The sequence below is a fragment of the Dermacentor albipictus genome, chromosome 5 (assembly GCF_038994185.2).
Source record: "Dermacentor albipictus isolate Rhodes 1998 colony chromosome 5, USDA_Dalb.pri_finalv2, whole genome shotgun sequence".
NCBI lineage: Eukaryota > Metazoa > Arthropoda > Arachnida > Ixodida > Ixodidae > Dermacentor > Dermacentor albipictus.
Genome location: NC_091825.1, coordinates 49,423,949 through 49,436,799, shown reverse-complemented (window position 1 = coordinate 49,436,799; position 12,851 = coordinate 49,423,949). Strand labels below are relative to the sequence as shown.

Genomic DNA, 12,851 nt, shown 5'->3' with positions numbered 1-12,851 from the left:
TGTGGCAGCATATAGAAGATATATACACGATGGGTCACATGAGTGTTTATTGTTGGCCGTGGGAACGTAATAATGATCAACTAACTTTTTGGTTTGTCAATGACAAAACCTATCATATGCTGCAGCTGCATTGGAAGTTACACTTACTAGAACTGTGAATGAATGCAGTCATGATAATGTCCACTTCAACACAAATCTAATTTACTCATGGTTGGAGTGCATTTCGAGAAATGGTGCAAGGGCTGAGATTTCTAGCAAATTAGTATGCTTTGGGGACGGCCTTCCATCCCCGCCCCCCGGACCTGGTCAAGAAAATTCCCGGGGGTGGGGGGGGGGTCAGAGCTTCCATAGTCAGCAGCTATACCCGAGCTTGCTACAGTAACGAGTGTATGAATTCTTGACTTCTTTCCAGTACACTACTGCAAGGACACGTGGTCATGTTGCACCCCCGAGGTATCAGCGAGTTCACGGCGTAGTGCTGCTTGCCGTGGGGCTCTGCGTGGTGCTTGTGGTGATAATTACCTACTTGAGGCCGAGAACAACCCAAGACGTGAAGGGACTGTGCCGAACGCATTCGTGTTATGCGTACTGGTAAGATCATCAGCCTGATTTATGCTCACCGCATGATGACCACCTTTTCCAAAGATTTCCACTTATGCCTTTTGGACATTAGGCTAACCCACGCTACTACTTCCATCTCACCCTGAACTGATTGCTTATGCTGGCTCGACTGCTTGCATTTACTACTGGCAACCTTCCGCTGTTATAATGAACGACCTCATATCTCCCATGCCCGGCCCCCATAATCTTATATACTCTTTTTTACTACGACTAGAATATGATTTGAACTCAGCTTGCTCTACGATCGGTACTGTCGCCATTTTTTTCTTGCAGTGGTATTCTTACTTCTTTTACAACTGGCTGCGCGATTAGGTTTCTTCATTGCTCTCGAAATTTTGGCGCCACCCGATTGGTAGTTCAGTGCCTGGGATGTAGTGATACTGAACATAAGGTCGCGTGTTTGGTTACTAGCTACCGTGTCGGCAGTTGGATGGGCAAGCAATCTAAATAAAAAAAACAAAGACGAACTCTGCCCTGTTGGAAAATGGCCCACTGTAGACATAGCGGAAGCCAGCACTCTGCATCATAGAGGATCATTGCAGTGTACCGGGTGTTAGTCGTGGGGGGTAATGGGCATGCGGTATAGCGCTCACAGTGCGTTTCAGGGAAACGCATTTGCGTGCAGCCAGGAGGCGGGACTGTTAGAATTGCAGGGTTGCGGCGCATGCTAAATGTAGCTCATGAGCCCACAGTGTGTTTGTTAGACATTGAGCTAGGGGTAGACCAAGCAACATTCACCTTGCTATAAGCGATTATGCGTAGTGTAACGATTTCGAGTGAAAAAAATAACTCATGGTAAAGCCTCTGGGAATCTAACCTTTCCAGTAACAGGCTGATAATGGTAAGTGAAGTGATTAACTTCGCACTGAGCATCTGACACTCGATGCGTGGGTTGTACATGTTATGAAAGCTAGAAACCAGTATAGACAAAGCTAGGAACATAGGCAGTTTTGCTGATTGAAAGAAATGCAACATGCTTGTTACCTAAGCATTGCGTCAGGCAAACATGCTCGTAGAAGCACTATTTCCAATGTGCCATTTTCTTGCTTTGTTATCTATTTATTTGTCTGACCCTTGCTGCCCCGGAGCGACCTTAGTGTTTTGTTGTCACTTTACAAACCGATTTCATGTGCCACTTAACTACAAGAAAGAATTAAAATATTTGCGGCAGGCTGCCTGTTAGTGGTCTTATGGTGGCTCTGCCGTTAGATGGGTGGCAATACAGAATGTCTGAAAATAATGAAGAAAAGTTATATGTCTCAGTGCCACACACTGATCTTCAAGGGCAGCGGGCGCGCACTATGCGCAAGAGTGCCAACGTGAAAACACACACAAAAAAACGTACAGGAATTTACACAATGCTGAAGCAGTTTGTGAGGGTTCCTTATCCCTCGCGTGCGTAGTACGGCTTCATCCGTACTACGTGGACGACTTCAGCACGGGGACGGCGTCGGTTCGAACCAGGATCAGAGTTTTGAGGCACCACGTCGTAGTTCACATCACTGAGGTGGCGTACAACTTCATAGGGGCCGGAATAGCGGCGCAACAATTTCTTTGAGAGCCAATGGTGTTGCATAGGTGTCCGCACCCACATGTGGTCGCCTGGTAAGTACTGGACATTCCGTCGGGTCCGGTTGTAACGGTAGGCGTCGGTATTCTGTTGGGTGCGGATGCGATTCCGAGCAAGCTGGCGAGCTTCCTCGGCTTTCTCGACGAAATCTTCAGTGGTGTCATTCCTTGTGGTTCCGTGGTCTACCGGGAGCATGGCGTCTAAGGGGTTTGTACCGCGACGTCCGTAAACAAGCTCGAATGGTGTAAACTCGGTGGTTTCCTGCACAGCGGTATTGTAAGCAAACGTGACGTATGGCAAAATTTCATCCCATGTTTTGTGTTCCACATCAATGTACATGGAGAGCATGTCGGCTAATGTTCTGTTTAGGCGCTCTGTTAAGCCGTTAGTTTGGGGATGATAGGCTCTGGTCTTTCGGTGGTCGGTGTGCGTCAGTGTGACGACCTGTTGCAATAACTCCGCTGTAAACGCTGCACCGCGGTCAGTAATGAGTACAGCGGGTGCACCGTGGCGAAGCACGATGTTGTGGACAAAGAAGCTGGCGACTTCAGCAGCAGTTCCCCGCGGCACAGCTTTCGTCTCCGCATAGCGATTAAATAGCCAGTTGCCACGATTATCCACTTATTTTGCAAAGATGACGTGGGGAACGGCCCAAGAAGGTCTATTCCCACTTGCTGGAACGGCGCCGGAGGCGGATCCAAAGGCTGAAGGAGGCCGACAGGCTTGACGGGTGGAACTTTACGCCTCTGACAGCCGCGGCACGTTCGCACATAGCGCTAAACTGACGAAAATAGGTGTGGCCAATAGTATTTTTGCCGTATGCGCGCTAATGTCCTCGTGAAGCCTAAGTGACCGGCACTGGGATCGTCATGACACGCCTGTAAAACTTCCTCGCGCAGTGCCGTCGGAAGGACGAGAAGGAACATTTCCTGGTTGTTCTCGAAATGTTTCTTGTACAGGACATCGTTTCGCAGGCAGTACGACGTCAATCCTCGTGAAAGTGGGCGTGGGAGAACAACGTCAGCTCCATCGAAATATCGGATGACTGGAAGCAGCTCAGAGTCTGCACATTGATAGTCAGCCATGCGCACCACGTCGACGACACCAAGAAACGGCAAATGTAGCTCCAAGTCGGAGGATGTCAAGGGAATAGGAGAACGTGACAAGCAGTCAGCGTCGCTATGCTTATGGCCGGATCTGTCGACAACAGTTATGTCGCATTCCTGAAGGCGGAGGCTCCAACGAGCAAGGTGACCTGACGGGTCTCGTATATTGGCAAGCCAGCAGAGCGAGTGGTGATCACTGATCGCTCGAAATGGCCGGCCGTATAAGTAGGGTCGGAACTTGCTGATGGCCCACACGACTGTAAGCATTCTTTTTCGGTCGTTGAATAATTAGCTTCTGCTTTTGTCAGACTACGACTCGCGTACGCAAATACACGTTCTGCACCATCTTACCATTGAACTACAATGGCCCCGAGTCCTACGTTGCTGGCGTCGGTGTGTATTTCAGTTGCCGCGGCGTCATCAAAATGCGCCAGCACTTGAGCGGATTGAAGGTGTTTACGCAATTCGGTGAAGGCCTGCTCTTGTTCTTCCGTCCACGCAAAGGGCACATCTTGTCACGTCAGTCTCGTGAGCGGTTCAGCAATCCTTGAGAAGCCTTCAACGAAACGACGGTAGTAAGCGGAGAGGCCCAGAAACCACTGAACAGCCTTTTTGTCTTTAGGACGAGGAAACTCGGCAACGGCAGCGAGTTTTTCTGGCTCTGGTCGTACTCCTTGGGAGCTGACCACGTGGCCTAGAAACTTGAGTTCCTGGAAGCCAAAGTAACATTTTTTCAGGCTTGATGGTGAGGTTGGCCTTACGTATTGCGGTAAGGACACTCCGTAGCCGGGCGAGATGTTCATCGAACGTGCTGGAAAACACAACAACGTCGTCTAGGTACACTAGATACGTCTGCCACTTTAGCCCAACGAGTACAGTGTCTATCATTCGTTGGAACGTAGCAGGAGCGGAGCAAAGACTGAAAGGCAGCACTTTAAATTCGTACAGCCCCTCGGGAGTCACGAAGGCGGTTTTTTCACGGTCACGCTCATCCACTTCGATTTGCCAGTAGCCTGACTTAAGGTCAAACGAAGTAAAGAACTGATCATGACGCAGACGGTCCAAAGCGTCATCGATCCGTGGCAGGGGATAAACGTCGCGTTTGGTGACTCGGTTAAGCCGTCTGTAGTCAACGCAGAAGCGGAGTGTGTTGTCTTTCTATTTTACCAGTACGACAGGTGATGCCCATGGACTTGTAGACGGCTGGATGACGTCATCATTTAGCATTTCTTGAAATTGACGCTTAATTGCCTCCCGCTCCATAGGTGACACGCGATACGGATGCTGACGAACAGGCCGCGCCGACTCCTCTGTAACGATCCGGTGTTGCGTAACGGAAGTGCGCTGGACTTTGGATTCCGTGGAAAAACAGCCGGAGAATTCTGTCAGTAGGCCCAGCAGCTGATCCTTCTGTACATCTGCTAAGTCAGCATTAATGTGGACGCGGGTATTCAGGCTGGCGTGAGTTGTTGCATCCGGTGAAGTCACTTGTAACGTGGCGATGTTGGAGAAGTCAGCAATGTCGTTCAGGAATGGCACAGCTGTACCTTGAGGGACGTGCTGATACTCATGGCTGAAGTTTGTCAACAAAACTTGCGTGCACTTATGCTGTATTCGAACAAGGCCCCGCGCGGTGCAGATGTGTCTTTCGAGCAGCAGCGGGATATTTGCCTTGGCAATACCCTCATAGCCGTCGAATGCGTCGCTGGTGACGAGGGTCAATACGCTGCTCCTTGGCGGCACCGTGAGGTTCTCGTCAACAATCCTCAAGGCGTTGACATACATGTCATCAGTGCTGCTCCCTGCTGAGGCCTGCACCGTCGAAAACGTTACCTGCGACTTTTGTAAGTTAATCACAGCTCCATTAGCCTGCAGAAAGTCCATTCTCAGAATTAGGTCCCTCGAACAGCTTGGAAGGAGAACGAAATCTCCGAGAAACGTAAACCCACGAATACTCACACGCGCTGTGCATCTTCCTACCGGAGTTAGCAGATGGCCTCCTGCAGTGCGAATCTGCGACCCAGTCCACTCGGTAGAAACTTTCTTCAGCTTGCAGGCAAGGTCCATGCTCATAACTGTGGTGTCCACTCCAGTGTCGATTAACGCCGTTATTTCTTCGTCGTCTATGGTGACGGGAATGTTCAACGTTACTTCCTCTCGTAAGGTGTTCGACTCCGTCTGTACGTCTGCGTCGTTCTGTTTTCGTTGTTGTCGTCGTAGTGGAGGATGTTGCGTATGGTCGTCGTCAGCGGCCTCACCTCCAGAGGTCGCTGAACTCAGTTTTCCTGACCAGCCGGGCTAGGTGAGCGGCGTCTCAGAGTGCCGCGAGTAAAGGCTTGGCTTGGTGATGGTGATCTGTAACGAGCAGGAGACGACGAACGGGGCTCCTGCTAACGCTGATCAACATTGCGACGATTCGCGACGAAACTCTCCTTTTCCGGCGGCCGCTCACCAGGTCGTGGACGAGGAGCATTCGGCGAGAATCCACGGAGCCCCACATGACGATAAGGACACATTCTGTAGATGTGTCCGGCATCGCCACAATGAAAAAAAAAGGGGCTTGTAGTCTGTGGTGCGCCAGACGTCGCTCTTCCTAGTCCTTGCTTCGGCGATGTGCGGTGGGCTACGAGGCGGCCTGAAGCTTACGTCCATTTGTTGAGTGGGGTGTACCATGCTGCATGCACTTGAGGGTGGCGGACGGCGTACTGCTTCAGCGTAACTGATTTCGGCGTGCGGTCCCTGCTGTGGCGCCTCGTACTGTCCAGGAATATCGACGGCCTGTCGGACCTCGGCGCGCACGATTTCCGCAGTGGAAAGTTGTCCCACAGGGGCAGTGGTCGTCTGCATTTTCTGCAGTTCCTCCTTGACGACTGTACTGATGAGTTCTCGCAAGGCCCCAACGTCGTTACCGAGGGTAACGGCAGAGAGCTCCATTGAAATCATGGCGTCGCGGTTGTTTTGCCTGGCCCGCTGATGAAGGGCCTTTTTCATAGTAGTGGGTTCGTCATGGAACTCTTCAAGGGTCGTCGGCGGATTTCGAATGAGGCCAGCAAAGATTTCCTCTTTGACCCCACGCATGAGGTGGCGCACCTTCTTTGTTTCAGTCATCAAAGGGTCCGCCCGTCTGAAAAGCCGATTCATGTCTTCTACGTACGCCGTCACTCGCTCATTCGGGCCTTGAATTCTTGCCTCCAACGCTAACTCCGCCCTCTCTTTCCTGTCCGCCCTGGCGAAGGCATTGAGGAACTGCCTACGATATTCTTCCCATGACGTCAGTGTCGCCTCGTGGTTCTCAAACCATGTTTTCGCGGAATACTCAAGAGCGAAGTACACGTAACGTAGCTAACGCTCGTGGTTCCAGTCGTTGAGGTTGGCAACGCGGTCAAAATGATCAAGCCAGTCGTCGGCGTCCTCTGAAGCACTTCCGTGGAAGAGATTCGGCGTCCGGATGTGATTGACAACAACGTGCGATGCTGCAGGAGTGGCAAAAGGTGGTTGGTTCGTCATTCTAGTTCGTTCGGGTAGCAGTCCGTGCTGTGGCTGGAGTCCCTGGAGACGTCTGCTGGCACGTACGTGCACAGGGGTAAGCTCGGTTGTACTACTCGCCGGGCTTAGGTCTGGGGTATGCTCCGGAAATCTTAACATCGACCGTACCCCGCACGTCCACCAGAAATGTCACCCAGCTATTGCAACGAAAACAGTTTACCACCGACAGATTGGGAAAAAACGTCTGCCTTTAGCGATGGCTGGTCCTCGGAGAGCGCGCGCGCAACCACGAACTTCGTCGTTCTCGCCAGAAGGGTCCCGTGTTATCACGTGCAAACTTATTTCGCGTCAATATATATATATCGTTACAAGCACGGGGAAAAGGGGTTTATTCAGGCGTGCGAGAGCAGGAACGGCAGGCTACGAACAACAGGAATGGCCGCTGCACAGTCTTCGTTCTCCTCTTCCCCTCTCTTCTTGATCCCTGCGTCCCTTTGACGCGCTTGGACGTAACATACCTCCCCTCGCAGACAAAGCCCACTGGGCGAGTCAACAAGCTTGTCGGGGCGTGCATGATTTCAACCGTGCGACATGTGCGACTTGTGCCCTAGAAGAACGTCTACCAGTGCTCGTGAGGCGTGCGAGAGTGTTGTTCACTTCGCTGACTTTGTCGATGACAACATACGGTCCATCGTAGTTTGCCAGCAGCTTTTGACACAAACCGCGCTTCCTTGTGGGAGTCCAAAGCCAAACGAGATCACCAGGGTGATATGTAACAGGCCGATGTCGTGCGTCGTAGCGGGCTTTGGAGTTTTCTTGTGATGCCAAAGTCCGAAGACGCGCAAGTCGCCGAGCCTCTTCAGCGAGGCATGGCGTATCGGCGACCGTAGGATTGTCGCGGTCGTAAAAAGGGAGGACAGTGTCGAGCGTATACCGGGGCGGCCGAGCATATAGAAGGAAGAAGGGGCTGTAGCCGGTTGTCTCGTGCTTGGCGGTGTTGTAGGCGTAAGTAATAAACGGTAGAACTTCATCGCAATTCTTGTGATCGGACGCAACATACATGGAAAGCATATTGGTGATTGTTTGATTAGTGCGCTCAGTGAGGCCGTTCGTTTGCGGATGATACGGCGTCGAGTGCCGGAGGAGCGAGTTACATAAACGCACAAGTTCTTCCACGATATCCGCCGTGAATTGACGTCCCCGGTCACTTATGATAACACCAGGCGGTCCATGTCGTAGAACAATAGCGTAAAGTAAGAAAAGCGACACTTCGGTGGCAGTTGCTGATGGTATAGCCACCGTCTCGCAATAGCGTGTGAAATAGTCGGCGCAGACAATTATCCAGCGGTTCCCCTTAGATGACTTTGGAAAAGGGCCCAACAGATCAATTCCAACTTGCCGGAAGGGTGAGCTGGACGGCGGCACAGGTTGAAGGAGACCAGATGGGGCAGTGGTAGGGCGTTTCCGACGTTGGCATTGTATGCAGCTGGCGACATAAAACTCAACCGAATGTCGCATCCGGGGCCAGTAAAAGCGTTCTTGAATGCGATAAAGTGTGCGCACAGTGCCTAAGTGACCGGAGGTAGGGTCATCGTGCATAGCCTGAAGGATTGCTGGCCGGAGACGCTCCGGCACCACTAGAAGGAAGCGTGCACCCGTGCTTGAGTAGTTCCTTTTGTACAGGAGCCCGTCACGTATACAGTTGCTGCTCGTTGCACTTGAATGGGCAGAAGTAAAGAGTGGCTCCAATTTAGTGTCTGTCCGTTGTTCTGTTTTGAACGCATCGATATCTGGAAAAGCGGGTGTCACAGAAGCGACGAGATTATCAAAATGGTCTGCGTCGCAGTCCGTCGTGGCAAGCGGCATACGGGAAAGGCAGTCTGCGTCGGCGTGTTTTCGGCCACTCTTTTAGGAAACAGTGAAGTTATATTCCTGCAACCTCAAAGCCCAGCGCGCAAGGCGACCACAAGGGTCGCGAAGGTTCACGAGCCAGCACAGGGAATGGTGGTCTGTGACGACTTGGAATGGGCGTCCGTACAAGTACGAGCGAAATCGCTGAACCGCAAAGATTACAGCGAGGCATTCTTGCTCTGTCACCGTGTAATTCCGTTCAGGTTTGCTTAATGAGCGGCTTGCATAAGCAATCACGTGCTGACGGTCGTCATAGCGTTGGACCAATACGGCACCCAGACCAACGCCACTAGCATCTGTGTGGATTTCTGTCGGCGCAGTAGGATTGAAGTGGCGAAGGATAGGTCGAGCGGTTAACAGGAAGTTCAGCTGACGAAATGCAGAATCGCACTCGGGTGTCCACTCAAACCGTGCGTCTTTATGTAGCAGATTTGTCAGAGGATAAGCGACATCAGCAAAACCAGGAATAAATCGGCGAAAGTAAGAGCAAAGACCCAGAAAACTACGAAGTTGCTTCACTGACTGCGGTGCACTGAATGCCTCGACAGCTGCCGTCTTGAGGGGATCAGGCCGGATACCGTCTTTGTCAGCAAGATGACCCAGCACAAGGGTTTGACGGTCACCAAATTTACATTTCTTGGAGTTCAGAACCAGGCCGGCGTTTTTGATGCAGTCGAGGACAATATCCAGGCGCGTATTGTGCTCATTGAATGTGCGCCCGAATATCACAACGTCGTCAAGATAGCACATACAGATGTTCCATTTTAACCCACGCAGAATGGTGTCCATGAACCTTTCAAAGGTTGCTGGAACGTTGCACAACCCAAAAGGCATCACATTGAATTCGAATAACCCATCCGGGGTTATGAAGGCTGTTTTCTCTCTGTCTGTCGGGTGTATCGGGATTTGCCAATATCCTGAGCGCAGGTCCACTGAAGAAAAATAAGAGGCCGAATGAAGGCAATCGATTGCATCATCAATCCAGGGCAGCGGGTAGACATCCTTCTTAGTCACGGCGTTTAATCTTTGATAATCGACGCAAAATCTCCAGTTACCGTCTTTTTTTCTGACGAGTATGACCGGAGCTGCCCAAGGACTCGAGGACTCTTGTATTATCCCATTTTTCATCATGTCACTCACTTGTTCCCCGATTATCTTGCGCTCGTTAGGCGACACGCGATAAGGCTTTTGCCTGATCGGGCGCGCAGATCCCGTATCGATAGTATGGCGCGTTCGTGACTCGGGAATCGAGAACGCTTTGTCCGGCTGCGCAAAGTCAAACACTTACAGATGCTTAGAAAGCGTATCCACCAAGGTATGGCGCTCCCTTGTGCTGAGCGACTTGTTTGTCATAGACAGAAGCTTTTTGTCTGAGACTTGGCGAAGGTCAGCAGGTTCACACGGCGAGTCTGTTAGTACGGCTACGGACGAAGACGTGTATTCTGTAAAGGAGGCGAGTTTCAAGCCGTCTGGAAGCAGGACGGGTTCTGCCGAGCAGTTGGCCGTCCACAAGCCAGCACGCCCGTTGCCGATGGATACCACACAATGAGGGAGAAAAACGTTCTTCTTCACACAATTTAGATGCATTGGCTCTACGGAGGCATCGAAACTGTCTGGAACTGCACCGCGACATACAACCGGCACGCACACCGAGGTGGACGCAGGCACAACAGTATCTGCAGACACACAAAGTTCACCTTGACTGCAAGTCTCCTCTAAGAGCCCGGACGAAACATGGCCATCGACGCAAACTTCCCCCGTGCGATAATCAACAGTCGCACCACACTGCCGCAAAAAGTCGATGCCCAAAATCACTTCGTGCGTCGATCGGGGAATAACTACAAACTCCGTCGCGAAAACTCCACCAGCCAAGGACACTTCAGCAGTGCACACACAAACAGGGCGCAACGACTCGCCGCTCACTCCACAAAACGTTGCAGCCTGGTCCCACGGAAATACAACTTTGCACCCCAACCGACCTTTAAAACCGAGACTCATTACGGATACAGTTGCCCCGGTATCCACTAAAGCCATTGTAGGAACACCATCCACAAGTACATGCACTTCGTTCTTAATCATAGCAACTGCAGGGGGCATTTCTGTCGATAACACGTGTCGAGCGACCTCACCCCCATCGGCCGCGCTAGCTAGTGTTCCGGTTGTGAAGGCGAGGCTGAGCGGCGCACTGGCGATGGAGATTGACGTAAACGCGGTGCACGAGAAGTTGGCGGTGGCGTCAGACTCCTGTCAGATGCCGGCGAGCGGCTCCGGAAGCTTCTCTGCCAGTAATCGTTGCCAGGAGGGACGCCAGCTGACCAAGAGGTGGTGATTGGCTGTTGAGTTGTCCTCGTAGGAGGTGTGGTCCTTGTTGAAGACCCCGATCGACAATTCCACGTTGTTGTGCGACGATTGCAAAATCTCGCTATGTGGCCCGCGACACCGCATTGGAAACACACCGGCAGATGCCGCAAATTTCGATGTTCTTGCACGTAGTCACGCATGTTGCTGTCGACTGCATAGCCAGCAGGTGGGTCCCATTCATCATGGCCAGGCATCGGCCGCCCGGAGGCGTGCGTGCGGCGCGGGCGTTGGTCGTAGTCCTGATCTTGATAGCTCAGGGTCCCTCTCGTTTGTGGGGTAGACCTATACTCGATGGTCGCTGAGTGAACCGTGGGTTGCCATGCGGTCGAAGCGGCCGTGTTTCGCATCTCGTGTGGTAAGTACGCACCAGCGATGCCGGGTGTGCAACGGTACATCTCTTCCCGATGGAGCAACTCTTCGCGAACAATCTGCCGTATTGTTGATGGAAGGTCAACACACGAGCTCGGGTCTACACTTGCCGCAGTTGTGACATTAGCCAGGCGACCAAACTTCGCTATTATCCGTCGCATCTTCAGCGTCTCAAAGGTCCTGCAGTGGCGAATGACGTCAGACCCGGAATCCAAGCTTTCTTTGCCGATCAAAAAATTGTAGACCTCTTCGGCTATCCCTTTCAAGAAATGTCCAACTTTGTCCTCTTCAGACATTTGAGAGTTCACTATTTTGCACAGTTTCAGCACTTCTTCGATATAAGTCGTACAGGTCTCGCCGGGAATCTGAGCTCTTTGCGAAAGCGTCTGTTCGGCGCGTTTCTTTTTTGCACTAGAGTCTCCAAAACACGCTCTCAGCTCCTCTACGAAAAGCTCCCATGAAGTGAGCGTGTCTTCGTGATCCTCATACCAGACGAGTGCTGTGTCGGTAAGGGAAAACACAACATTTGACAACTGTGCGGTCGAGTTCCAACCATTAGATCGGCTCACCCTTCGGTAGTTTGTGAGCCACTCGTCGACATCTTCTCCGGCTTTTCCTCCGAAAGTGAGTGGCACCCGGTAGTATTGCCACGGAACGCCAGGTGCTGGCCTTGAAGCCGCGTCAGAACCTTCGGGAATCTGGCAGGCGTATTCAGTCATGTCAGGTGATGGTGGCGGAAGTCCGGCAAGCGAAGTTGTAGCAGCGTAGGCTCCGTGGTTACGAGGTGTACCCCGCACCTCCACGAATTTGTTACAAGCACGGGGAAAAGGGGTTTATTCAGGCGTGCGAGAGCAGGAACGGCAGGCTAGGAACAACAGGAATGGCCGCTGCACAGTCTTCGTTCTCCTCTTCCCCTCTCTTCTTGATCCCCGCGTCCCTTTGACGCGCTTGGACGTAACAATATAGAAATGAGAAGAGCGAGGGGAAAGATCGGAGCATGTGTCTGCGCTCCGTGCAGAGCCAGTGCAGTCCGCGTGGCCGCTCATTGAAAGCAGAGAAGAGCGCTTGGAGATATAAAGGAGAGGGCGGCTTCCTGTCACATGTGAAATTTTCTGCTCGTCTGCTCATCAGCGGTCCTTTGCATTGAAAAAATAAAATATAATTGGGGTGAGCGTGTCACCATCGCAGAGAAGCCAGCCTTGTGTTTGTGTGCAGCATGTAAAAGGCCAGCGGCGTGTTCAACTTCAACCTTCTGAATTAAATTAACACGTCCATCTCATTGCAGCTGTTTACGAAATAAACAAGTAAGCAATCTCTTTCTTCCTGAAGACAACGTTTATTTGAGTCCATGAAGTTTACTTGCTCATGGTGCGACTTGCCAAAGCATGCGACGTGCGAACGCAAGAATGACTTGGGGCTCTGCAGCC

The 12,851-nt window shown here is 51.8% G+C and overlaps 1 protein-coding gene across 1 annotated transcript in view; it reads left to right on the top strand.

The window, feature by feature from the left end:
- Window positions 1–12,851, top strand: part of LOC135899229 (membrane metallo-endopeptidase-like 1) — an 81,957-nt gene that overhangs the window by 29,242 nt on the left and 39,864 nt on the right. The window contains exon 3 of the mRNA XM_065428493.2: window positions 413–591. Coding sequence (XP_065284565.1) covers window positions 413–591 — 179 coding nt within the window. The remainder of the gene's footprint in view (window positions 1–412; window positions 592–12,851) is intronic.